The sequence below is a fragment of the Theropithecus gelada genome, unplaced genomic scaffold, assembly GCF_003255815.1.
Source record: "Theropithecus gelada isolate Dixy unplaced genomic scaffold, Tgel_1.0 HiC_scaffold_15762, whole genome shotgun sequence".
Classification (NCBI taxonomy): Eukaryota; Metazoa; Chordata; class Mammalia; order Primates; family Cercopithecidae; genus Theropithecus; species Theropithecus gelada.
In genome coordinates, this window is record NW_020257506.1 from 1 (window position 1) to 25,549 (window position 25,549).

Consider the following 25,549-nt stretch of genomic DNA (forward strand, 5'->3'; position numbering starts at 1 on the left):
ATGGATGGATGGATGGATGGATGGATGGATGGATGGATGGATGGATGAATAAATTAGTTGTTGAATATATGGGTGGATAGTTGCATGAGTGGATGAATGAATGAATGGAGGGACAGATGGATGAGTGGGTGGAAGCTCAAAGAGAAGCAAAGCCTTAGTGCAGAGTCAGTCAGCAGTGGCTACGAGGGAACCTGAACCCAAATCCCTCTACCCTACCCTACACTCCCCTGTGGGGCAGGGAAGGACAAAGCAGCCCATCCCATCTGCCTTCTGCCTGCCAAAGTTTTATACTTCCACGACTTTGCCAGGTTTCCCCAGGAGCTGAATGTGGGTAAAATCAGCGCTGAAGTGATGTGGAATCTGTTTGCCCAAGACATGAAGTATGCCATGGAGGGTGAGTTTCCCACCCCAGTGTTCCCCAGCCTGGCCACACCAGGTGGCTGCACCTCTGTGTCCCCTCCAAGGCTGTGAGTGCCCTGTACCCTCATGCCTGAGTTGGACATCAGTGATGGCCAGAGTGGGCAGCCTCTCTGCCGAGACACAGGGTGGCAGACCCTTCCAGCTGTGCCACCCTCTTTGTCCCTGGCCAGAGCACGACAAGCATCGTCTATGCAAGAGTGCTGACTACATGAACCTCCACTTCAAGGTGAAATGGCTCTACAATGAGTATGTGACGGAACTTCCCGCCTTTAAGGACCGCGTGCCTGAGTACCCTGCGTAAGTCCCCTGCCCCAAGCCCAGCCCAAGCCAGAACTGAAGCGCTGACAGCTAGAAGGAAAGCCAGAGAGGAGGACTGACCTACTCAGGGTTACCTGGGCGTCAGGGGCAGGGGTGGGGCTTGAATCCAGTGTTCTCCGCTCTCAGCCATTGAGCAGTTGACTCCTACAGCCCAGAAAATTCATAGTCATAACAGCAGCAGGAACCATGTGACTTTCTCATTTTATCCTTTTGACAATTCTATGAGTTAAGGTGGGATCATTTTAATTCCTATTTTGCGGAGAAGAAATTGGAGAGTTAAAGATGCCAAATGGCCAGGCACAGTGGCACATGCCTGTAGTCCCGATAATTTGGGAGGCTGTGGCAGGAGGCTCACTTGAGCCCAGGAGTTCGAGACCAACCTGGACAAGATCGTGAGATCCCATCTCTGAAATGAACAAATGGGTCAGGCGCAGTGGCTTGTGCCTGTAATCCCAGGATTTTGGAAGTCCGAGGCGGGCAGATCACCTGAGGTCAGGAGTTTGAGACCAGCCTAGCCAATAGGGCAAAACCCTAGCTCTACAAAAGTACAAAAGTTGACCAGGCACAGTGGCTCATGCCTGTAATCCCAGTACTTTGGGAGGCCAAGGCAGGTGGATCATCAGAGGTCAGGAGTTTGAGACCAGCCTGGCCAACATGGTGAGATCCTGTCTCTACTAAAAACACAAAAATTAGCCGGGTGTGGTGGCATGCGCCTGTAATCCCAGCTACTTGGGAGGCTGAGGCAGGAGAATTGCTTGAATCCAGGAGGCGGAGGTTGCAGTGAGCCGAGATCACACCAGTGATCTCGGGGCAGCAGAGTGAGACTCCATCTCAAAAAAAGAAAAAAAAACTGGCCGGGTGCGGTGGCTCACGCCTGTAATCCCAGCACTTTGGGAGGCCGAGGCGGGTGGATCATGAGGTCAGGAGATCGAGACCATCCTGGCTAACACCTTGAAACCCCGTCTCTACTAAAAACACAAAAAATTAGCCGGGCGTGGTGGCGGGCGCCTGTAGTCCCACCTACTTGGGAGGCTGAGGCAGGAGAATGGCGTGAACCTGGGAGGCAGAGCTTGCAGTGAGCCAAGATCACGCCACTGCACTCCAGCCTGGGCAACAGAGCCAGACTCCGTCTCAAAAACAAAAACAAAAAAAAAAAAGAAAGAAAGAAAAAAAAAGTATCCGAGTGTGGTGGCACACGCCTGTAGTCCCAGCTACTTGAGAGGCTGAAGCAGCAGGATCACTTGAACCCAGGAGGCAGAGGTTACAGTAAGCGGAAATAGTGTCACTGCACTCCAGCCTGGGCAACAGAGTGAGACTCCATCTCAGAAAATAAATTAATATAAAAATAGAATGAATGAGTGAATAAATGCCAAATGCCTTGCCCAAGGTGACTCCTAGTACAGGACAGACCCGAGATTTGAACTCGGGACATCTGACTCCTGGGCTGTGTGTTGGAGAATAGTATGGTACCACCAGTTCCTGAGAATTGTGCTGTGTCGTTCACTGCTCCCAACAGCACAGAGGGATAGTCTTCTGTTGTACAAGAAATGAAAGCTCTGGCTGGGTGCGGTGGCTCATGCCTGTAATCTCAACATTTTGGGAGGCCGAAGTGGGAGGATCACTTGAGGCCAGGAATTCAAGACCTGCCTGGGCAACATAGGGAAATCCTATCTTTACAAAGAAGACAAAAAAAAAAAAAAATTAGCCAGGAATGGTGGCACGTGCCTGTAGTCCCAGTTATTTGGACTGAGGTGTGAGGATCACTTGAACCCAGGAGGTCAAGGCTGCAGTGAGCTATGATCGCACCACTGCACTTTAGCCTGGGCAACAGAGCAAGACATGTCTCAAAAACGAAAAAAAAAAGAAAAAGAAAAAAAAGAGGCCGGGCGCGGTGGCTCAAGCCTGTAATCCCAGCACTTTGGGAGGCCGAGGCGGGCGGATCACGAGGTCAGGAGATCGAGACCATCCTGGCTAACATGGTGAAACCCCGTCTCTACTAAAAATACAAAAAACTAGCCGGGCGTGGTGGCGGGCGCCTGTAGTCCCAGCTACTCGGAGGCTGAGGCAGGAGAATGGCCTGAACCCGGGAGGCGGAGCTTGCAGTGAGCCGAGATCGCGCCACTGCACTCCAGCCTGGGTGACACAGCGCGAGACTCCGTCTCAAAAAAAAAAAAAAAAGAAAAGAAAAAAAAGAAAGGAAAAGAAAAGAAAGGAGGGAGGGAGGGAGGGAGGAAGAAGGAAGGAGGGAAGGAAGGAGGGAAGGAGGGAAGGAAGGAAGGAAGGAAGGAAGGAAGGAAGGAAGGAAGGAAGGAAGGAAGGAAGGAAGGAAGGAAAGAAAGAAAGGCGGGCTCAGAGAATAAATTCATTTGCCACAGGCAGTTTATCTGAACTAGGATTCCCGCAGGCCTGGGCCCTCCTGTAAAAGGGGCCACTCATTCTATTTCGTGAGCAAAGTAACTAAGGTTCAGTGCAGGAGGCGAGCATAGGAGCAGCCACTCAAGGCTGCAGGGAGAGCTCCAGGGAGAATAGGAGCAGCCGTAGCTCCACTCATTAGTGGGTCAGAACCAGGCAGTGCAAAGGTTGAGGAGGACAAGAGGTGGCAGAGCCCCACCCTGGCTCTTCATTCCAGATGGTTTGAACCCTTCGTCATCCAGTGGCTGGACGAGAATGAGGAGGTGTCCCGGGATTTCCTGCACGGTGCCCTGGAGCGAGACAAGAAGGATGGGGTAAGAAGGTCAACCCACAATCAGGTTCCTAATCTTCCCACTGGGGTCCAATTTCAGGGGAAATTTGCTCTTGGGATGAGGCCAGTCTCTGGTAGGTGTCCGCCATCTTTGTCTTGCTCATGATTTTTAAAAATCTTTTGTTCATTCATCAACTATGAAATGTGAGTTCCATCAAGCCAGACACCTCCATGCACCCCATGGCTTCTGCATCCACCTCTAGAGTTGACTCTAAGTCAACCTTGCCCTCTGTCCATCTCACCCTGGGGAAGTTGGTCTCTTGCTTTCCCCATGGAGAGTGGGAGAGTCGGGCTCTGGGGCTTCTCTGGTGCTGATCTCCTCCTTCCTCTTGGCCTGCTTCCCCCTGCAGTTCCAGCAGACCTCAGAGCATGCCCTATTCTCCTGCTCCGTGGTGGACGTCTTCTCCCAACTCAACCAGAGCTTTGAAATCATCAAGAAACTCGAGTGTCCCGACCCCCAGATTGTGGGGCACTACATGAGGCGCTTTGCCAAGGTGTGGGAGAGTGGGTAGGGTTGGGGCTAGGGAATGGGGTCAGGGAATTGAGGTCTAAGTTGGAGATGGGCTAAGGTTGAGGCTGAGGTTGGAGTTGGTGATGTTATTGAGGTTGGGGTTGAAGTTGGAGTTTGGGTTGAGGTTGGAGTTGAAGTTTGGGTTGAGGTTGAGGTTGAGATGAGGTTGGAGTTGAGGTTTGGATGGAGGTTGGAGTTGGGATTAGGGTTTAAATTGAGATTGGAGTTGAGATTAGGGTTGGAGTTGAGGTGTAGGGTAAGGTTGGAATTGAGGTGTGGGTTGAGATCAGGGTTGGAATTGAGGTGTGGGTTGAGATCAGGGTTGGAATTGAGGTGTGGGTTGAGATCAGGGTTGGAATTGAGGTCATTAGTGCGAGTTAGCAATGCTGTTTGGTTGGAGTTTGAGGTTGGGTTGGGTCTTGATCTGGGATTGAGGTTGCAATGAGTGCTGAGATTGATACAGAATTTGAGTGAGTCTTGGGGTGAGTTTGAGGGTTGGGATCATTGGGGTTGAGGTTTGATTGACTGGCATTAGGCTGTGTTGACCTTGGGGATTACAAGTAGGAACTGGCTTTTGATTTGAGATGAGGTCATGCTTGTGGTTGAGACTGGGTTAATATGATGCTTGGTTGCTCTGAAAAAGAGCTGGGTCTACATAAAATGATCGTCTTCATCAAGCGGTATCTCCTCTAGGTCTTGATGGTCATCTTGGGTGGAGAATTTGCCTAGCCCATCTTAGGTGCTATTAGGGCCCATCTTAGGTGCTATTAGGGTTTGAGTTCATCACTGATCTCGCTAGTGGCCTTGATGGGACCTGGTGACTGGGGCCTGCCTTGGTCCCAGCCTTTCTTCTCACCCACACGCTGTGTCTTCCCCAGACCATCAGTAATGTGCTCCTCCAGTACGCAGACATCATCTCCAAGGACTTCGCCTCCTACTGCTCCAAGGAGAAGGAGAAAGTGGTGACCTGAGGGAACCCCTGACCTATCCCCCTCCTCAGCCCCATTCAGCATCCCCAGGACTCCCTTCTCCCCAGAGCCCTGACACCTGGGGCTATGTATGTCCACCTGTGTGTGATCTGACTGGACTGTGTGTGTGTGTAGAGGTGCTTGTTTGAACGTGTGTGATTGGAGTGTATCTAGTTGTGTGTGTCTGAGTGTATGGGAACTAAGTGCATGTGTCTGATTGTGTATTGTCTGTATTGACTGGTACACTGCACGTGTGTGTGTGTGTGCACATCTGAGTGTGCGTGTCTGATCATATGTTATCTAGCTTTGTTCAATGGGTATCTATGGCATGAATGTGTGTGTGTCTGACTGCATGTCTGAGTGTGCGTGTGTGATTGTATTTCATCTGGCTGTGTTAACTGGGTATAACATGAGTGTGTGTGCCTGTCTGTGTGTGTCTGTACATATCTGAGTGTGGGTGTCTAGCCGTGTTTCATCTGTGTTAACTGGGTATAGTGTGAGTGTATGTATGTGTGAGTATGTGTGTTCAACCGTACACATCTGGGTGTGTGTCTCATATTTTATCTAGCTGTGTTAACTGGTTATAGTGTTAGTGTGTGTATGCTTGTGTGTGTGTCCAGCTGTGCGTGTCTGGGTGTGTGTGACCATGTTTCGTCTGGCTGAGTTAACGGCATATAGTGTGAGTGTGTCTATGTACGTGTGTGTGTGTGTGACTGTGCACGTCTGGGTGGGTGTGTCTCACCAGGTTTAGTCTGGCTGTGTCGAATGTGCATGGTGTGAGGGTGTGTCTATGACTGTGTCTGGCTGTGCATGTCTGAGTTTGTGTATCTGTCGGGGGGGGGGGGTCTCATGTGTATATCTGAGGGTGAGGGCACACGCCTTCAGTGTGTCACTGGCTGTTGCAAATGAAGCCTTCATTGTGTGAGCTGCAAAGCTCTGGACCCCTGCAGGAAACTATGCTACCCCCAGCGTTCCCAGCCCCTCTTATGGACCCACCAGGCCTAGGGTTGTGGGATTACTTGAGTCCTCCTTGCCCCCATCAATCCCCAGAGATGCCCCAGCAACAACACGCCCAGAAGCCTGAGCCCAAACACTGCCTTCCATTCGCAGGTGACCCCTCGGGACCCCAGCTTCCTCCAAACTCAGACCCTGAAACCATCCCGAGGTCCCTGGCGGTGGGTAGGGGAGGATCTGGGGAGAGGTCCTGAGGCCTGACTCCCCTCTCTGTTCCCATCCGCAGCCCTGCATCCTCATGAACAACACTCAACAGCTACGAGTTCAGCTGGAGAAGATGTTCGAAGCCATGGGAGGAAAGGAGGTGAGGCAGGGCCAGGGCAGGGCTGGAGAAGGGAAGGGGGCACCCCCACCACTGTGTCCCTGCAGGCCCCTAAGCTCATATGCCACCAGGCCTGGGGATGAATTCCAGCTCAACCATGCTCTTAAACCCAGGCTTGCAACACAACTGTGCCTCAGTTTCCCCTCCAGCCCCTTGGGATCCCTTTCCCTGGGTCAGATGAGAAAATGCCCAGTACATGTGGATACTTACTGAACCTGGCCTGATGTCCCTTCTCCCCTGTTAGCTGGATGCCGAAGCCAGTGACATCTTGAAGGAGCTTCAGGTGAAACTCAATAACGTCTTGGATGAGCTCAGCCGGGTGTTTGCTACCAGGTGGGAGCATCTCCAGGGCTGGGGGCAGTGGGGAGGGAACAGCCTTCAGCCCTCTGAGCCTGGGGCATCTGGAGGCTCAGCAGATGTAGCGGTGAAGATTGCAGGCTCAGAGTTAGACAAGGCTGAGTTCAAATCTTGGCTTTACTGCTTACTTGCTGTTGTGGCCTTGGGTGAGTCACTTAACCTCTCTGAGCCTTATATATTCTTTTATTCCTCTGTAAAGTTGGGGTGATGACAATAATAGTACCTGGGTAGGATTTTGAGAATGAAATGAGCAATGTGGGCAAACGTCTTATCCCTTTGCCTGGTTCTGCTGTTATTCTTTTCCACCCTTTTTTTTTTTTTGAGATGAAGTCTCATTCTATCTCCAGGCTGGAGTGCAGCGGCGTGATCTCGGCTCACTGCAACCTCCACTTCCTGGGTTCGAGTAGCTGGGACTACAGGTGCACGCCACCACACCCAGCTAATTTTTGTATTTTTAGTAGAGACGGGTTTTCACCATGTTGGCCAGGTTGCTCTCGATCTCTTGACCTCATGATCCGCTCATCTCGGCCTCCCAAAGTGCTGGGATTACAGGCGTGAGCCACCGTGTCTGGCCTGTTCTCCATTCTTGCTCGGTTATGTGCTGTGATGCTAATGATATGACCTTGAGGACCAAAGATGAGCATCTGTGTCCTCATCCAGCCCTTCCTGTGGTCTAAGCCTTTTCTTTCTGTCCCCAGCTTCCAGCCGCACATTGAAGAGTGTGTTAAACAGATGGGTGACATCCTTAGCCAGGTTAAGGGCACAGGCAATGTGCCAGCCAGTGCCTGCAGCAGCGTGGCCCAGGACGCTGACAATGTGTTGCAGCCCATCATGGACCTGCTGGACAGCAAGTGAGCCGGGCCAGGTGGACTGGGCTGGCCAGGGAGGGGCTGGGGCAGGGCCATAGAGACCCAGGGACTGGCTGGAGAGGGTGTGCAGGGAATGTTTGCCGCGTAGTCACTGGATAGTTGGATGGCTGAGTAGAGGGTGGAATGAAGGGGATGGAAAGTTGGGTGGGCAAATAATTGGAAGGATTGGTGAGTAAATATTTTTGTGGATGAGTGAATGGTGGATGAATAGGTGACATGAGGGGTGGATAGGTGGGTGGATGCATGGATTAAAAGATAAATGTTTAGAAGGCTAGATGGAGGATAGATGTTTTAAAAAGATGGATGGGTGGATAGTTGGGTAAATATTTGGATGGATGAATAAATGTTTTGATGCATAGATGGATTGATGCATAGATGGATGGATGTCCGGCAGGCTGACTTGATGAATGGTTGGATGGACGGATGGTTGGATGGACCAATGGATGGATGGATGGATGGATAAATAGATGGATGGGTGGGTGGATGGATGGATGGATGGATGGATGGATGGATAGGTCAATAGATATTTAGATCATTGAATAAATGTTTTGATGCATAAATGGATGGACAGATGGGTGGATGGATAAATAAATGGATGGTTGGATGGGTGGGTGGGTAGATGGATGGATGGTGGATAGATATAGGTGGATAAATATTTGGATGGATAAATAAATATTTTGATGCATAAATGAATGGACAGATGGGTGGGTGGGTGGATGAGTGGGTCGATGGATGGATGGATTAATAGCTGAGTAATATTTGGATGGATGAATAAATGTTTTGATGCATAGATGGATGGACAGATGGATGAATGGATGGGTGGATGAATAAATAAATGGATAAGTGGATGGATGAGTAGAAGGATGCATGGAAGGATGGATGGATGAACAGATGGACAGATGGATGGACAGAAAAAGAAATAGAGAATTAAGGACCACTGGAGGAGGGATGGATTGGTGGGTGACTGGATCAGTTGGCAGATGGATCATGGTGGACTGCCTGTCTCCTTCAACCCCTATCCATCCAACCACGATTTCTTTGCTGTTTTCCCTTTCAAGTCTGCCCTCTGACCATTCCCCTCCTGTTCCTCCTGGGCGTGGCCTTCTCCCTCATAGTCCCTGATCTCCATGCTTCCTGTTTCAGTTCCTCCCCCACACTGTTCTTTCAAACATGAAAGTCTGGCTGTGTCTCCCTCTTGAACACTCCATGGCTCCCCACTACCCCTATCCTCATGATAAGGCCCAAGGCTTCCTCGCAGACATTGAGGCCCCTTCCCATCTGGTCCCTGCTGACCAGTCCAACCACCACTCACTCTTTTCTTCATGCATCAGATATCATAGCCCCATCAAATCACCCAGGGGTCCCTGTACAGGCTGTGGGCCCTCTTTCCTATCTGTGGAATGCCTTGCCCACCTGTTAAGGGAAGGGGATCTGTGGGTTGGGGCCAACTGGGCCCTCTCTCAGACCTGCCCCTCGTCCCCAGCCTGACCCTCTTTGCCAAAATCTGTGAGAAGACGGTGCTGAAGCGAGTGCTGAAGGAGCTGTGGAAGCTGGTTATGAACACCATGGAGAAAACCATCGTCCTGCCACCCCTCACCGACCAGACGGTGAGACCTGCAGGGGGCCCGTGGAGATATTTGGGTCACATCCCTGGCGGGAGCCCAGAAAACTTGGTGCCTAGAGGCTGGGGGTTGAGAACAAAGGCATCCGGTCTCAGAGAGGTCATCCAGGCTCAAGGGCCATCCAAGGGTTATGGAAGCCACCAGAGGTCAGTGGGGGGCCATTCAGAGGTCAGAGAGGTCACATGGGGGTTAAAGATCATCGAAGAGTTAAAGAGGTCATTCAGAGTCCATTGTGGTTTCTCCAGGGTCGAAGACATCAGGGAGAGTCAAGAGAACGCTAAAGTCATAGAGGTCACATGTAGGTCAAAATAGCATTCAGAGGTCAGAGGTCATCTAGAAAACAAGTCAGCTTCAGGATCAAGGTTATCCTTGAGTCACGGAAGGCCCACATTGGCCAGGCACTGTGGCTCATGCCTGCAATCCCAGCACTTTGGGAGGTTTGAGGCGGGCAGATTGCTTGAGGTCAGGAGTTTGAGACCAGCCTGGGCAACATGGTGAAATCTCATCTCTACTAAAAATACAAAAATTAGCTGGATGTGGTGGCGCATGCTTGTTTTCCCGGCTTCTTGGGAAACTGAGGCACGAAAATTGTTTGAACCTGGGAGGTAGAGGCTGCAGTGAGCTGAGATGGTGCCACTGCACTCCAGCCTGGGCGACAGGGTGAGACCCTGTCTCAAAAAAAAAAAAAAAGAAGGCATACATAGACATCAGTGCGTTTTTCTAAGGGCTTTGGGGCTCATTCAAAAGCCAAAGAAGGGGGATACCATGGACTTCAAAGATTAGAGATCAATAGACCAGGGGGCTCCTGGAGGTCAGCCAGAGGTCATGGAGGGCATCCAAGGTCAAAGAGGTCAAGCAGAGGTCAGTGGCCATCCACAGACCAGGACCGATAGACCAGAGGCCATAATCTCCAGGGACCAGGGGGACCCAGACATCTGTAGAGGGATGTAGCTGGGCGTGGGTCCCTCCGGGAGGCGTCAGGAACCTGAGGACAGCAATGGCACTTGGGCTGTGGGCACGTTGCGGAGTGGGGAGGTCTTTCCCAGGTGGACCACGGAGGCTTGGGAAGGGTGCGCGGGGGGCCATAGATAGGCGATGATGGTGGGGGAGGCTCGGACTTCCCATCCTCCCGTCTCCTCTGGGCTGGGCTGGGGCAGGGGTTTTGCCCCTCCGTGCTGCCATCTCTGCCCCCTCCCTGGCCTTCCCGGGAGACTCATGGTACCTTATTCCCCCCCCCCCCCCCGCCCCGCCCCCATCACGGCTGACAGATGATCGTAAGTAGAGGCCCGTCTGTCCGTCTGTCTGTCCGTCCTCTCTGTGTCTGGACTCAGCCCACCGCGTCGCTGCACCCCTCTCCCCACCCACCCAGCGCCCCCTCCTCACCCACCATCCTCCCTCCCGCCTAGATGTGCCTGTGTCTGTCTGGGGCGGGGCATGGGGTGAGGGCGGGGCTGGGAGGGAAGGAGACCACGCCTACCTTCTTTGTTCCATTGAAGTCCAGAGGAGCCCCCCTTACCGGCTTCCAAACCCAAATCCTAGCTCCTCCTTCGCAGCGGACCTGCCATCTAAGCGTAGAATCCAACCTTGCTCCTGGGCCCAAATGTCACCAGATGCCTTGAAGCTAGAAAGAGGATCAACCCCAGGATTCCTCTGACCTCCTCTTTGGGCTCTGAACTGTCAGCAGCTTCTCAGAATGCAGGTCCCCACCATGAGGGTCTCTACTTCTGATTCTTCTGCAATTCCATGCTCCAGACCATTCCTCGGTGCCCCAACACCCTGCCTACCCAACTCCCGCCATCCACACCGACACACACCAATCCCAGACATACACCCAGTTGACCAAGTGGGAGACTTTTGTCATGGCTTTGAAGTCAGGCAGATTTGGGGTCAAATCCTAGCCCAGCCACTCTCCCTCTGTGACCTTGGGAAGTCACTTGACCTCCCAGCCTCTGTTTTCTTGTCTGGAAAATGGGGCTCATTGTGTCACCTCCCTGAGGGTAGTTCTAAGAACCAACTGGCATGATGCATTAAAATACTCATCTCAGTATTGCCTGAACCCATGAAGTGGAGGTTGCAATGAGCTGAGATCCCGCCACTGCACTCTCAGTGACTGGCCCAGAGGCAGTGATCACTAAATCAGAGCTAATGGTGGTGGTGGTGGTGATGGTGGTGGTGATATGCAGACATGTATGAGAGCAGAGACAAAACAACTTCAGATTTTCCCTTTGTGGGCAAGACAAGGCTGTTACAAGATTTCACTTTGTCAAAAGTTTACAAGTGCTTACTTCCTGGTAGCTGCAGCCTGGGTCTTTGGCTATAACCACTTGGTGGCAGCATACCTGACCACAGGCAATGCTTTTGTAGGCAGGGGGATAAAGGAATTCACATTTAATGACTCCCCATATGCCAGACCTTCTCATAGCCCCTGTTTCAGCTCACCTTCATGATTACCCTTTGAGTGAGGTGGATATTATGATCCCCATTTTGCAGATGAGGAAAGCTGAGGCTCGGAGAGGAGTCACTTGTTCAAGGTCATATAGTAAATATATGCCAGTCAGGATTCAAATTCAGATCTGTCTGAATATGCAGCACATTTGCTTTCCTGTTAACCCAAGAACCAAGGGTCTCATGTGTACAGTAAATGTAAGTGGATTTTATTTTGGCAGTGACTTATTTCCCTTCTTTCTGGCTTTCTCTAGCTCTGTATCTGTATCTTTCTCTCTCTCTTTCCTGTCTCTAACTCACAGCATTTAAGAGTCAGTCATTAAAGTGTGCCCACACGTGCACACACACACACACAAACAAACACACTATCCCCATGCAACCCAGTCAAGTCCCCTGTGCTGTGTGGATTCCCCCATCCCCGTGAATATTCCTGTGAGCATCCCAGGTTCCCACCCTGCACGACTTGCCAGGTTGATCACCCTGTAACATTGTCTCTGCAGGGGAACCTCTTGAGAAAACATGGCAAGGGATTAGAAAAGGTAATGAGGGCCTCGTCTCACTGAGGCCCTGAGCTCCGGTGTCTGGGCATGCGTGTGCATGTGTGTGTGTCTGTGCACCTAGGCAGGAAGGGCAGCTGGGGGTCATGGGTAGGAGATAGCTGTCCTAACCAAGTCCTGCAAATCCAGAAGTCAGAGATGAAGTGATTCTCCAGGGACAGAACATGCAGTGTGTGTGCACATGTGAACTAATGTGTGTGCACAAACAGCTCCCATCCTCCCACAGTAGTACCCACAGGGCTCATCTGAGCCCTGGGCTCAGCTGAAATTCTGTGACTTCTTGAGGAGCCTATATGCTGGATCGCCACCCTGGATTGAGACGTGTTGTTTTTTATGTAGAAATTTTTTTTGTTGCTGTGCTAGTGCGTGCTTGTTGTTAAGGAGATGGGAGCTACAGCAACACGCAAGCAGCTGTCTTGCTGTGCACTTGTGCAGAAGATATTGTTGTACCTTTGTGCATATAAATGGAGTGCATAGCTTTGTGAATGTGGGTCACAGGGATTCACACATTCTCTACTTTCTCCGCCAGCCCTCTGGGGGGCATATTCAGTGTCCAGGCACCCTATATGTGGATGTGAATCCGTGTGGGGTCAAGGGTGTGTGGGTTTATGTGTGTGATTGTGCACATGCCTGCAAGTGTTTAGGAGTGCACGTATGTAGTTTAGTGTATGGGTTCTTCAGCATTGAGTGAACTTACAGTATATGTTAGTATGTTTTTTGTAGACTCGGGTGCTGGGATACAGGGGCAACCCCTTAGGAATGGAGGAGGAGAGATTCCTAGCCCTGTCTTATCTCCCCACCTCCCCAGGTGCCCCAGGCTGACTGTGGGATGAGGCTGCTTCCAGCCTCCTGGGCACCCTGAGCGTGTTCTGGCAGTCAAGGAGTCTGACCCCTAAACCCCCGCTGGGGGACAAGAGGAGGTGCTAGCTGGGGAGGGGGCCCACCATTAGACTCAGGACCTGGGGAGGAGCTCCTGGGCTGGGAAGTGAGACTGTGTTTTGAGGGGGCAGGGAAGTCCCACTGAGTATCCTCCCAGCAGTCACCAGAACTCTGACCTCCACCTGATTCTCTCCACAGGGCAGGGTGAAATTGCCAAGCCACTCAGACGTAAGACCGGCCTCTCACTGTCTGTCTGGCTCCCACCCCACTCCCCTCCACCCCACCCCTGTGCCCCCTTCCACCTCTGTGGTTCGTGCCGTCCGAGGGCGTACTGTGAAACTGTCTGTTGGTCTCTTCTTCCTTTGTCTGTCTGGCTTGCTCGTTTGGGGTGGTGGGGGGGGGGTTGGTGGGTAGGGCAGAGGGTACCCAGGAAGGCCCCTGAGCCCTGCCAGACTACAGGTGGGTGCAGCAGGGGAAACTGAGGCCCAGTTCGCTGGACCCCTGAATAACTGTGCCTTGTAAGAACCTCAGGATCACGACAAGAAATAAGAATAGTAACAGCCAAGATGATAATAATAATACTAGTAGGAATGACCAGGTGGCCAGCTGGTAGACTATAAACATCATTCAAATTTCCCCACTGTAAATGGGCCCCCTCCCCACATAGCCTCACCCAGGACCCCCAGACCATCCCAGGACCCAGTAATACAAGACTCGTTGCCTCAATACTCAGCCCCACCCTGTCCCCCAAGTTACCATGGGTATCCATGGTAGCCAGGGTGGGAATTGAGGCTCAGAGTATTCAGGGACAAGACTGGGGCCATCCAACAGTGAGAGAGGGGGCTAGAGACATGCCTTCCAGGCTGGGACCCCGTCTCCCTTAGCATTGCCCATGACTTTGAGACCAAGTGATAATTAGTGAACACTGAGCAAAGACATGTTTAGTTCAGACTAAGCCACAAAGTGGATATGATTTTCCCCATCTAGATGGGAAAACTGAGGCTCAGAGAGGTTAAGTGACTTGCCCAGGGCCACACAGCAGGGCTGCAATTTGAACCCAGGCCCATCTGGCTTGTCAGAGCCATCACCACATCACCATCTTGCCAGTGTCTGTTTGGGAGTGGGGTTGAGGATGGATATGGAGGTGTTTGTATAGAGGGAGGATTTTTCCTTTAAGAGGTCAGACTGGGCCGGGCATGGTGGCTCACGCCTGTAATCCCAGCACTTTGGGAGACCAAGGCAGGCAGATCACGAGGTCAGGAGATCGAGACCATCCTGGCTAACACGGTGAGACCCTGTCTCTACTAAAAATACAAAAAAAAATAGCCAGGCGTGGTGGCAGGCGCCTGTAGTCCCAGCTACTCGGGAGGCTGAGGCAGGAGAATGGCTTGAGCCCGGGAGGCGGAGCTTGCAGTGAGCCAAGATCGTGCAACTGCACTCCAGCCTGGGTGACAGAGCAAGACTCCGTCTCAAAAAAAAAGAGGTCAGACTGGCTGGCAACGTGGCTCAAGCCTGTAATCCCAGCACTTTGGGAGGCTGAAGTGGGAGGATCAATTGAGCCCAGGAATTCAAGACCAGCCTGGACAACACAGCAAGACCCCATCTCTATGAAAAAATTTCACAAATTAGCTGGACATGGTGGCTCACACGTGTAGTCCCAGCTACTGGGGAGGCAGGAGGATTGCTTGAGCCCAGGAGTTTGAGGTTGCAATGAGCTATGATCACGCCACTGCACTCCAGCCTGGGCAACAGAGGGAGACCCTGTCTCAAAAAAAAAAAAAAAAAAAAAAAAATCAGACTGAAAGTCCTGCCAGATTACAGGGGAAATTTCCCTGCAGAGGGGATGCTTCCTTGAGGAGGAGGAAGTGTTTTACCAGAGCCATTTTCTGAAACCGCAGCCCGGCCTTTTGTTTTCCCAAAGCTCCCTTTCCCTGGAAAACCCTGCCCACACCCACAAACACCACCGTCTGAGGCCCCCCCCAACCCACTGCCCCTCACAGTCTGGTCCCTGTCTGTTTCTCCCATTACACAAGCCTGGTTGAGGCTGAGAGGGTGGGTACTATCCCCACGGGACTGGGATTTTCAGGGACAAGCTCACCACATCCTCCTCAGTTCTTCCTGGGGAATTCCAGACCTCTGTCTCTGGGACACAATTATTGCCCTGCCCAGAGCCTTTGGGCAAGAACCAAGATGGTCTCTGGGGCTGGAGTGTCAGCTGTAGCGCCCCTGCCCTCACCCAGCTGTCTATTGTTACCCGCAGGGAACCCAGATGATCTTCAATGCAGCCAAGGAGCTGGGTCAGCTGTCCAAACTCAAGGTGAGGAGTGGGGCTGGAGTATGGGGTGAGGGACTGCTCCCCAAACTCATGTGGCTTCCAGGTTGCCACCATCCTGGGGGAGGGTTTGCAGGATGATGACGTGCATTACAGGCTCAAAGGACAGAAACTACTCACTGAAGCACAAGATATTTGCTCCCCAGTATGTCGGAAAGATGTGAATGGTTCAGCTTCAGGTACAACTTGATCAAGAGGGCAAGTCATTTGTTCAACAAGTATTTGTTGAGCACCTGCTGTGTACCAGTCACATATTGGGTGCTGGGATGATGAAAACATAGACCCTCAGCCCAGCTCCTCCAAGTTTAACAGGGATGAGACCCATAGGCACAGATTCCGAAGGTGGAGCCCACTCCACCCACGTGGCCCCTCTCCCCATCCATCCAGGACCACATGGTACGAGAAGAAGCCAAGAGCTTGACCCCAAAGCAGTGCGCGGTGGTTGAGTTGGCCCTGGACACAATCAAGGTGAGAGGCCCTACCCCTCCCCATGCCAGGTGGGGGGTGTAGAGGGTGTGGCTGCTGTGGTCATGGACCTAGGTTTGCCTCAGACCCACATTAATTCATTCAGTTGATAAACACTCCCTCATTCCCTCTTCTGTGCCAGAGCTGGGCTGGCTAATGCCGGAGCATTAAGGAGCCCCACGTCAGGGAAGACGGCTGGATACAGACATCCTCAGCCTTGTAGGATTAGGCTTGGGGTAGAGGGAAGGATGTGGGCTGGGGGAGCCCAAGGAGTGAGAAGGTATAGAGGGAAGGATGTAAAGGACCTTGTGCCAGGCGTTTCTTGAGGTGTAGAAGGGTAGAGGGAAGGATGGGGGCTGGGTGAACCCAAGGTGGGAGAAGCCAGGGCTTCCTGGAAGAGGGCATGTGAGAGGTGGGTTCTGAGGAATGCATAGGAGTTCACTAGGCAAAGCAAAGGAAGAGGTGAGAAAGTAGTAGCAGGAGGAATTGGGAGTGGTGACAGCAGGGCTACCCCGCCCTATGAGTGGGTAGAGCGTCCCACCAGCCTCACCTCTTCCCACCCTGTCCTCCCCAGCAATATTTCCATGCGGGTGGCGTGGGCCTCAAGAAGACCTTCCTGGAGAAGAGCCCGGACCTGCAATCCCTGCGCTATGCCCTGTCGCTCTACACACAGGCCACCGACCTGCTCATTAAGACCTTTGTACAGACGCAATCGGCCCAGGGTAAGGGCGCCCAGACCCCATCACCCTTTCGCGCTCCGCAGAGACAGCCCCGCCCCAAGCCTGTGCGGCTGTGCGGCTCACTCCCCCTGTGATGTCATGGATGGGGCGGAATTGACATCTCTGCACCAAGTCCGGGGACCAATGAGTGATCAAAGGTTCGTGGGGGCGGGGCCTCTGACGTCACAGGCCGGGAGGTGATTGTCAGCTCCTGGGAAAATCTGTGATGTCCTGGAGCCAGACAATGATTGGCAGCTCTGGGATGGAATGTCTTTGACATCAAGGACCAGGGCAGGCTTGATGACTCTTAGGTGTGGAACCTGTGACTTCGTAGGGCCACAAAGTGATTGTCATCTCCCAGGAAAATCTATGGTGTCCCAGGGCCAATGAATGATTGTCAGCTCCTGAGGGACCTGGACAGTCATGGGTCCAGGGAGTGGTTGACAGCTCTGGGAGACTTCAGGAGTGATTGACAGCTCAGGATGAGCAGGACCTCTGATGTCAAGGGGTCAAGGAATGATTGGCAGGTCCACGGGTGGGACCTCTGACTTCATGGTCCCGGGGAGTGGTTGAAGTCCCCTGAGGAGGGACCTCTGTGACGTCATGGGGCTAAGGAATGATTGACAGCCCCGAGGGTGGGAGGGACCTCGACTTGGTGGGGGAGGCTGGACGGAGAGGGAGTTCCCATTTCTCAAACTCTCTCTCTCTTTCTCTCTGTCTTTTGCTTCGGTCTCCTGTCCCTCTCTGAGTGCACACACACGGCAGCTGGGGCTGGATGGAGGGCGGGATTCCTTGGGGACCGCCCCCCTTTTCAAAATTGGTCCCAACAAGGGCAAGAAGTTTGGCAGCTTGACCTCAGGAGGGAGAGGGAGAATCGCCATCGACACCCAGCCTGGGGCGAGGGGAGTAAAGGCCTGTGGCCTCCGACGGCCCCCTTCCCCCCGGATCCAGCCAGCCCAGGGCCCTCCGTGGGCGCTGGGTCTCTGAGCTCAGCTTCCCTTCCAGTCCTGGCTGCTTTTAGTGTCTCTGGCGTCCGTGGAGCAGGAGGCTGTCTGTCTGTCTCTCCGTCTGTCTGCAGCTGACGTTTCTCTCTCTCTTGTTTTTCCTCCCTCTCACTCGCTGTCCCCTCTCCGCGCCTCCCTTGCCCGCTCCACACACACTCCTCCATCCTCACCTCTCACTGGCTCGTCTCTCCCCGCTCCCCATGCTTCCCACCTCTCTCCCCTCTCCACCCCCCAATTAGTCCATGGTGGAAAAGGTACTAGGTTTACCCTTAGTGAAGACATTTATCCTGAGAAGGGTACGTGCCTCCGCCGCCCCCCCCCCCCCCCCCCCCCCCCCCCTCGCCTGGGGCCCGGTGCCTGCGCCCCTCCCGGCCCCGGCTAGTAAAAGGATCGTCCTTCTGCCTCAGGGGCCTGCAGGGCTGCCGCCCAGGCCTGAGCAGCTTGGAGGGCCCAGGCGGGTGAGGGGGAAGGACGATTTGCTGGTTCTACATGGGGAAGAAGTGATTCCAGTGAGAATCCCAGAATTCATTTCTCCTGAAATGACACATTTTTTTAAGCCAGATCCTGGGACCCCGGGACAGTCACCTGTCAGATTAAGAGCTGGGCTGTGATTCCAGCCCAGCCACTCCATGGGTAGGCACCTTGGGCAAGAATCTGATTCCCTGAGCCTCAGTTTTCTCATCTGTAAAATGGGGACAGTCAAGGACCCTACTTCATAAGATTATTGTTATCGATATTATTATTATTTAGAGACAGGGTCTCCTTCTGTCACCTAGGCTGGAATGCAGTGGTGCAATCACTGCTCACTGCAGCCTCCCTCCTGTGCTCAAGTGATCCTCCTGCCTCAGCCTCCCGAGGAGCTGGGACTACAGGCACATGCCACCATGGCTAGCTAATTTTTAAATTTTTTTTGTAGAGAGGGGGTCTCACTTTGTTGTCCGGGCTCATCTTGAGCTCCTGGCCTTAAGTGATCCTCCTCCTTGGCCTCCCAAAATGCTGGGATTACAGGTGTGCGCCACTATGCCAGGCTGAGGAGATTATTTTTAGGATTGAAGGAGTTACATTTAGAGCGATTTCTGGCAGATAGTAAGATCTCAGCAATTCCTCACTGTTATTAATGTTCTTTCATTCTTTCTTTCTTTTTTTTTTTTTTTTTTTTTTTTTGAGATGGAGTTTTGCTCTTGTTGCCCAGGCTGGAGGGCAATGATGCAATCTTGGCTCAACCTCCACCTCCTGGGTTCAAGCGATTCTCCTGCCTCAGCCTCCCAAGTAGCTGGGATTACAGGCATGCGCCACCACGCCCAGCTAATTTTGTATTTTTAGTAGAAACAGATTTCTCCATGTTGGCCAGGCCGGTCTTGAAATCCAGACCTCAGGTGATCCGCCCACCTCAGCCTCCCAAAGTGCTGGGATTATAGGTGTGAGCCACCACGCCTGGCCATTATTACTGTTCTCATTAATATATTTGATGTCACATTTCCTAGCATAGAAAACAGTGAACACTTATCAGGCTCTAACGCTGAGCAGGACCTTGCGCCAGGCATTTCTTGAAGAATCTATGCTTGGTTTTGTTGTTGTTGTTGTTTGAGACAGAGTCTCACTCTGTGACCCAGGCTGGAATGCAGTGGCGAAATCTCAGCTCACTGCAACCTCCGTTCGCCTCCTGGGTTCAAGCGATTCTTGTGCCTCAGCCTCCTGAGTAGCTGGGATGACAGGCCTGCACCACCACACCTGGCTAATTTTTGTATTTTTAGTAGAGACGGGGTTTCGCCATGTTGGCCAGGCTGGTCTTGAACTCCTGGCCTCAAGTGGTCCACCTGCCTTGGCCTCGGCCTCCCAAAGTGCTAGGATGACAGGTGTAATCCCAGCACCTGACCAGTTTGTTTTCAATTTGAGGCAGGTGCTGTCACCCGGGCTGGAGTGCAATGATGAAATCTCAGCTCACTGCAGCCTCCACCTCCTGGGCTATGTTGCCCAGGCTGGTGTCAAACTCCTGGCCTCAAATGATCCTCCCACCTCGGCCTCCCAAAGTGCTGGGATTACAGGCATGAGCCTCCGTGCCTAACCTTCTTGGGGAATCTGAAACAGATTTCTTTAACTGCCCCACGAGGGGTCCATCATTCCACAGATGAGATGCTGAGAGCCAAAGGAGATTCAACCACTTGTCCGAGGAACCTTCACCTGCAGGAGTCCCGGGACTTGGGGAGTGGGGAGTGGGGTTGGAAGAAGCACTGAGAGGCCCAGGACAGACCCTTCCTCACGGAGCCAGCAAAGCATGGGATGGGGGCACCCAGCACTGCCCCCCTCCCCCCTTCTTACTAGCTTTGGCCTTGGTCTGACCCCTCACCCGACCCACCACTGTCCAATTCCCCCCGGCACCCCAGTCTGGCCCGGATTGAGCTTGCTATGAAGCATCGGCCTGGGGGAGGGCAGGGCGGCTGAGCATGTGACTGGTGGCGCGGGGCGGGGGTGGAATGGGAGCCTGAGGCAACAAGGAAGGCGGCCTGGGGTGGGCAGCAAAGACCGGGGCCACATACCCCAGTCCTGGGGTGATGGGGGTTTCCAGGCCCCTGTGCTTCCCAACCCTCAGTCACTTCCTGTCCAGCGCGAGGTAACCCAATCAGCCTTGGACTGACCCAACTTCCCGCCCTCACCTCTGACTTTCCCTTTCTTCTCCCCATGCATGGGGTGGTCCAGGAGTGGGGAGCTGCCTGGTAGGGGCTGGGGAGGGGCTGGTGGAGGTGCTGGCGGTCACAGGTCCACAGGCCCCACAGGATGCCCTTTTGAGTCACGGAAGGCGGGACTGGACGAGATTCTTACAGGCTGCCGCATCCATGATCCCCATTGGAACCATGGAGGACACGTGTGACCCCACACAGAAGCCCACCACACCACGATTCAAGCAGACAAGGGAACTTGTTGACTCCAGAATGGAAAAATTAGGGGTTGAGGCCGGGCAGGGTGGCTCATGCCTGTAATCCCAGCACTTTGGGAGGCTGAGTTGGGTGGATCACTTGAAGTCAGGAGTTTGAGACCAGCCTGGCCAACATGGTGAAACCCCATCTCTACTAAAAATATAAAAATTAGCCAGGCATGTGGGTGGATGCCTGTAATCCCAGCTACTCAGGAGGCTGAGGCAGGAGAATTGCTTTACCTGGGAGGCGGAGGTTGCAATGAGCCAAGATTGCGTCATTGCACTCCAGCCTGGGGACAGTGCAAGACTCCGTCTCAAAAACAAAAAAGAAGGCCGGGTGCGGTGGTTCACGCCTGTAATCCCAGCACTTTGGGAGGCTGAGGCAGGAGGATCACCAGGTCAAGAGATCGAGACCATCCTGGCCAAAATGGTGAAACCCCGTCTCCACAAAAAAAATACAAAAAGGCCGGGCGCGGTGGCTCAACCCTGTAATCCCAGCACTTTGGGAGGCCGAGGCGGGTGGATCACGAGGTCAGGAGATCGAGACCATCCTGGCTAACATGGTGAAACCCCGTCTCTACTAAAAATACAAAAAACTAGCCGGGCGTGGTGGCGGGCGCCTGTAGTCCCAGCTACTCGGAGGCTGAGGCAGGAGAATGGCATAAACCCGGGAGGCGGAGCTTGCAGTGAGCCGAGATCGCGCCACTGCACTCCAGCCTGGGTGACACAGCGAGACTCCGTCTCAAAAAAAAAAAAAAAAAAAAAAAAAAAACAAAAAACAATATTTGTCTTTTTGCGTCTGGCTTATTTCATTTCACATAATGACCTNGCGTAAACCCGGAAGGCGGAGCTTACAGTGAGCTGAGATCCGGCTACTGCACTCCAGCCTGGGCAACAGAGCGAGACTCCATCTCAAAAAAAAAAAAAAGGAAGAAAAGAAACTTAAGATTCTGCACTAGAAGGGAAGTACGGGTAAGGAAAATAAAATATGCTCCTACTAGCTGTCACATCAGGAGGGATGAGGATTCTGAGCCAGGTGATGCAATGAGGTGACCTGTGGGGCTGGATCAGAGTTAACAAGGGCAAGAATGGGGTGAGTGGGGAGAGGTAATAGTAACCTACTGGAAAGGGCCACTATTGGAAGGAGTGTTGTAGATCGCAAAAACCACTTTGATTATTTCAGAGTGAGGTGGGAGCCATGGAAGAGTTTGTTTTTGCTTTGTTTTGTTTCCTTTTTATACAGTCTTACTGTGTCACCCAGGCTCAAGTGCAGTGGCGGGATCATAGCTCACTGCAGCCTTAACCTACTGGGATGGGATTAGGCGATCCTCCTGCCTCAGCCTCCCAAGTAGCTGGGACTACAGGTGCACGCATCACCATGCCTGGCTAATTTTCTTTTCTCTCTCTTTTTTTTTTTTTTTTGAGACAGGGTCTCTCTCTGTCACCCATGCTGTAGTGCAGTGGTTCAATCTGGGCTCACTGCAACCTCTGCCTCCCAGGTTCAAGTGATTCTCCTGTCTGAGCTTTCCAAGTAGCTGGGATTACAGGCGTGCACTACCACGCCCGGCTGATTTTTGTATTTTTAGTAGAGACAGGGTTTCACCATGTTGGCCAGCCTGGGCTCGAACTCTTGAACTCAAGTTATCTGCCCACCTTGGCCTCCCAAAATGCTGGGATTACAGGCATGAGCCCTCCAAAGTACTGGGGTTACGGCATGAGCCACCACTGCCCAACCCACGGAAGAGTTTTGAGCAGAGGAGGAACATGATCTGACTTTTAAATTTTATTTATGTATTTATTTTTTAATTTTCTGAGACAGGGTCTCACTCTGTCACCCAGGTTGAAGTGCAGTGGTGCGATCTCATCTCACTGCAGCCTGGACACTTCTGAGCTCAAGCGTCCCTCCCACCTCAGCCACCAGAGTAGCTGGGGCTACAAGCACGCGCCACCATGGCCACTAATTTTTGTATTTATTGTAGAGATGGGGTTTTGCCGTGTTGCCCAGGCTAGTCTCAAACTCCTGGGCTCAAGGGAGCCTCCTGCCTCACTCTCCCAAAATGCTGGATTACAGCAGTGAGCCACCGTGCCCTGCCGACAAGCTCTGACTTAATACAATTTTTCTGGCTGGTATATTGAGAGTTGATGAAAGAATGGAAGGAGGGAGACCAGTAAGGAGGCTAATGCGATAGTCCAGGCATGGGATGCTGGGGGCAGGTGTAGGATACAGGTAAAAGACATATGGATGTATTTTGAAGGTAGAGCTGGCAGGATTTTCCAGTTTATGGGCACCTAGGGAAGAAGTGAAGACAAAGAAGAGAGTCAAAGATTGAGGTGCAGGGTTAGTTTGAGGACCCACAGAGGAGAAAATGACAAAAGGGGGTTGGAAGGAGTGACAACTATGTAGGATGAGAATCTGGAGGTGGTGACGTTGTTGCAGCCAAGAGGACAAACAGCCACAGGAGGCCAGGGTGCCAGATGTTGCCAAGATGTAGTGTAACGCGAAGACTGAATTTTGACAACATGGCAGTCAATGGAATAAGAAAAAAGAAAAGAATTGCATTAGGCTCAGAGAGGTTAAGCGATCTACCCAAGATCACACAGCAAGGCAGTAAAAGGCCAGAACCCAGGATTCTTGGCTTCCCAAGAGCACCTCCTATCCCGGCCCCCCTCAGTGCCTCCCTAACAGGGCTGATGACCTGGTGCCGCCAGCACGGGTGGGTGGGAGGCCGTCAAGGTCCCTCCTGGTGGGTGGGAAAGAACAGAGCTCATGCTGACCATCCTCCCCTGCCCTGCCCAGGCTTGGGTGTAGAAGACCCTGTGGGTGAAGTCTCCGTCCACGTTGAGCTGTTTACTCATCCAGGAACTGGGGAACACAAGGTCACAGTGAAAGGTGAGTGGTCTGAGGTGGGAGGGACTTGCTGGGTTCCAAAACAGAAATCAAATTCAAACTGGCTTAAGCAATACCCTTTTTTGTTGTTGTTGTTTAATGGTCCATAAAATGGAAATGTCCAGAGGTCACCACCTTCAGGCATGGCTGGATCCAGCAGTGTAAACAGTGTTATAAGACTGAATCCCACTTTCTCCATCTCTCAGCCCTGCTTTCCTTTTCTTGTCTTTTGTTGACTAGAACACAGATTGGGTTGTTTTTGACATGGCTTAAATAAGACAGAATTAGGCCAGGTGTGGTGGCTCAGGCCTGGAATCCCAGTACTTTGAGAGGCCGAAGCTGGCGGATCACTTCAGGCCAGGAGTTCGAGACCAGCCTGGCCAACGTGGTGAAACCCTTTCTCTACTAAAAATTCAAAAAGTAGCGGGGTGTGGTGGTGTGCGCCTGTAATCCCAGCTACTCAGGAGGCTGAGGTGGGAAGATCGCTTGAACCTGGGAGGTGGAGGTTGCAGTGAGCTGAGATCGCGCCACTGCACTCCAGCCTGCGTGACAGAGTGAGACTCCATGTAAACAAATGAACAAAAATGATAGAATTAGTTTTCCTCTGGGGTAACAGTCTAAGAGCAACCAGCCTCAAGCTGATACGACAGCTTCGTGGTGCTGGTGATCTGTGCTGCTGACATCTTTTGTTGCATTTTCTTTTTTTTTTTTTTTTTTTTTTTTTTGAGATGGAGTCTCGCTCTGTCGCCCAGCCTGGAGTGCAGTGGCCAGATCTCAGCTCACTGCAAGCTCTGCCTCCCAGGTTTATGCCATCCTCCTGCCTCAGCCTCCCAAGTAGCTGGGACTACAGGCGCCCACCACCTCGCCCGGCTAGTTTTTTGTATTTTTTAGTAGAGACAGGGTTTCACCATGTTAGCCAGGATGGTCTCGATCTCCTGACCTCGTGATCCGCCCGTCTCGGCCTCCCAAAGTGCTGGGATTACAGGCTTGAGCCACCGCGCCCGGCCCTTTTGTTGCATTTTCATCCCTAATGTGTTGTTGTTGTTTGTTTGTTTTAGAGGCCAGAGTCTCACTCTGTTGCCCAGGTTGGAGTGCTGTGGTGCAATTATAGCACACTGCAGCCTCAAACTCCTGGGCTCTAGCAATCCTCCTGCCTCCGCTTCCGGAGTCGCTGGGATTGCAGGCATGCAGCATCACACCTGGCTACTTTTTAAATTATATTTTTGTAGAGATGGGGTCTCACTCTGGTATCCAGGCTGGTCTCAAACTCCTGGCCTCAAGCAATCCTTCCACATGGGCCTCCCAAAGTGCTGGGATTGCAGACGTGAGCCACCACACCTGGATTCAAATGTGTTTTTCCTCCACTGTAGGCTCATAAAGAGCTCAGCCCCCACAAGCATTGCAGACTGCGGCTAGAGGAAGGGGAAAGTTTAGGGTTCACTCCCTGCCTTTTAAACTACAGTGGAGAAGTAGTACACGTGATTTTTTTTCTCTCATCTCATTGGCCAAAACATAGTCATATGACCACACTTAGCTACATGGGAATGCTGGGAAATGTAGTCTTTATTTCAGACATGGTTTTTGGCGGGCGGGGGAGTTGTTTTTGTTTTGTTTTTATTTTTATTTTTTTAGACAGGATCTCGCTTTGTCACACAGGCTGGAGTGCAGTGGCACAATCTCAGCTCACTGCAACCTCCGCTTCCCAGGCTCAAGCAATCCTCCTGCTTTAGCCCCACAAGTATGTGGGACTACAGGCATATGCCACCACACCCAGCTAATTTTTGTATTTTTCGTAGAGACAGGGTTTCACCATGTTGCCCAGGCTGGTCTCAAACTCCTGGACTCAAGCGATCCACCTGCCTCCTGAAGTGCTGGGATTACAAGCATGAGCCACTGCGCCCAGCCTTGGGGCAGGTTTTGAGAGCCACAAACATTTACTTTTTCCAACTGGGAGAACCTGACCTGTCTTACCCTCTACCTCCCCCAACAGTGGTGGCTGCCAATGACCTCAAGTGGCAGACTTCTGGCATCTTCCGGCCATTCATCGAGGTCAACATCATTGGGCCCCAGCTCAGCGACAAGAAACGCAAGTTTGCGACCAAATCCAAGAACAATAGCTGGGCTCCCAAGTACAATGAGAGCTTCCAGTTGTGAGTTTGGGATGCTGCGAAGAGCATGGGGGCAAGGGCAGGGGCATCCACGA

At 52.4% G+C, this 25,549-nt stretch overlaps 1 protein-coding gene across 1 annotated transcript in view; it reads left to right on the plus strand.

The window, feature by feature from the left end:
* Positions 1-238: 238 nt before the first annotated feature.
* Positions 239-25,549, plus strand: part of LOC112616988 (protein unc-13 homolog A-like) — a gene marked incomplete at its 5' end in the record, with an annotated part of 28,738 nt that continues 3,427 nt past the window's right edge. Inside the window, 17 exons of the mRNA XM_025373720.1 lie at positions 239-394; positions 591-717; positions 3,368-3,464; positions 3,832-3,975; positions 4,871-4,954; positions 6,201-6,278; positions 6,541-6,629; positions 7,352-7,504; positions 9,006-9,129; positions 10,413-10,418; positions 12,090-12,128; positions 13,224-13,253; positions 15,286-15,342; positions 15,745-15,825; positions 16,397-16,544; positions 23,257-23,349; positions 25,337-25,496. Coding sequence (XP_025229505.1) covers positions 239-394; positions 591-717; positions 3,368-3,464; positions 3,832-3,975; positions 4,871-4,954; positions 6,201-6,278; positions 6,541-6,629; positions 7,352-7,504; positions 9,006-9,129; positions 10,413-10,418; positions 12,090-12,128; positions 13,224-13,253; positions 15,286-15,342; positions 15,745-15,825; positions 16,397-16,544; positions 23,257-23,349; positions 25,337-25,496 — 1,666 coding nt within the window. The remainder of the gene's footprint in view (positions 395-590; positions 718-3,367; positions 3,465-3,831; positions 3,976-4,870; positions 4,955-6,200; positions 6,279-6,540; positions 6,630-7,351; positions 7,505-9,005; positions 9,130-10,412; positions 10,419-12,089; positions 12,129-13,223; positions 13,254-15,285; positions 15,343-15,744; positions 15,826-16,396; positions 16,545-23,256; positions 23,350-25,336; positions 25,497-25,549) is intronic.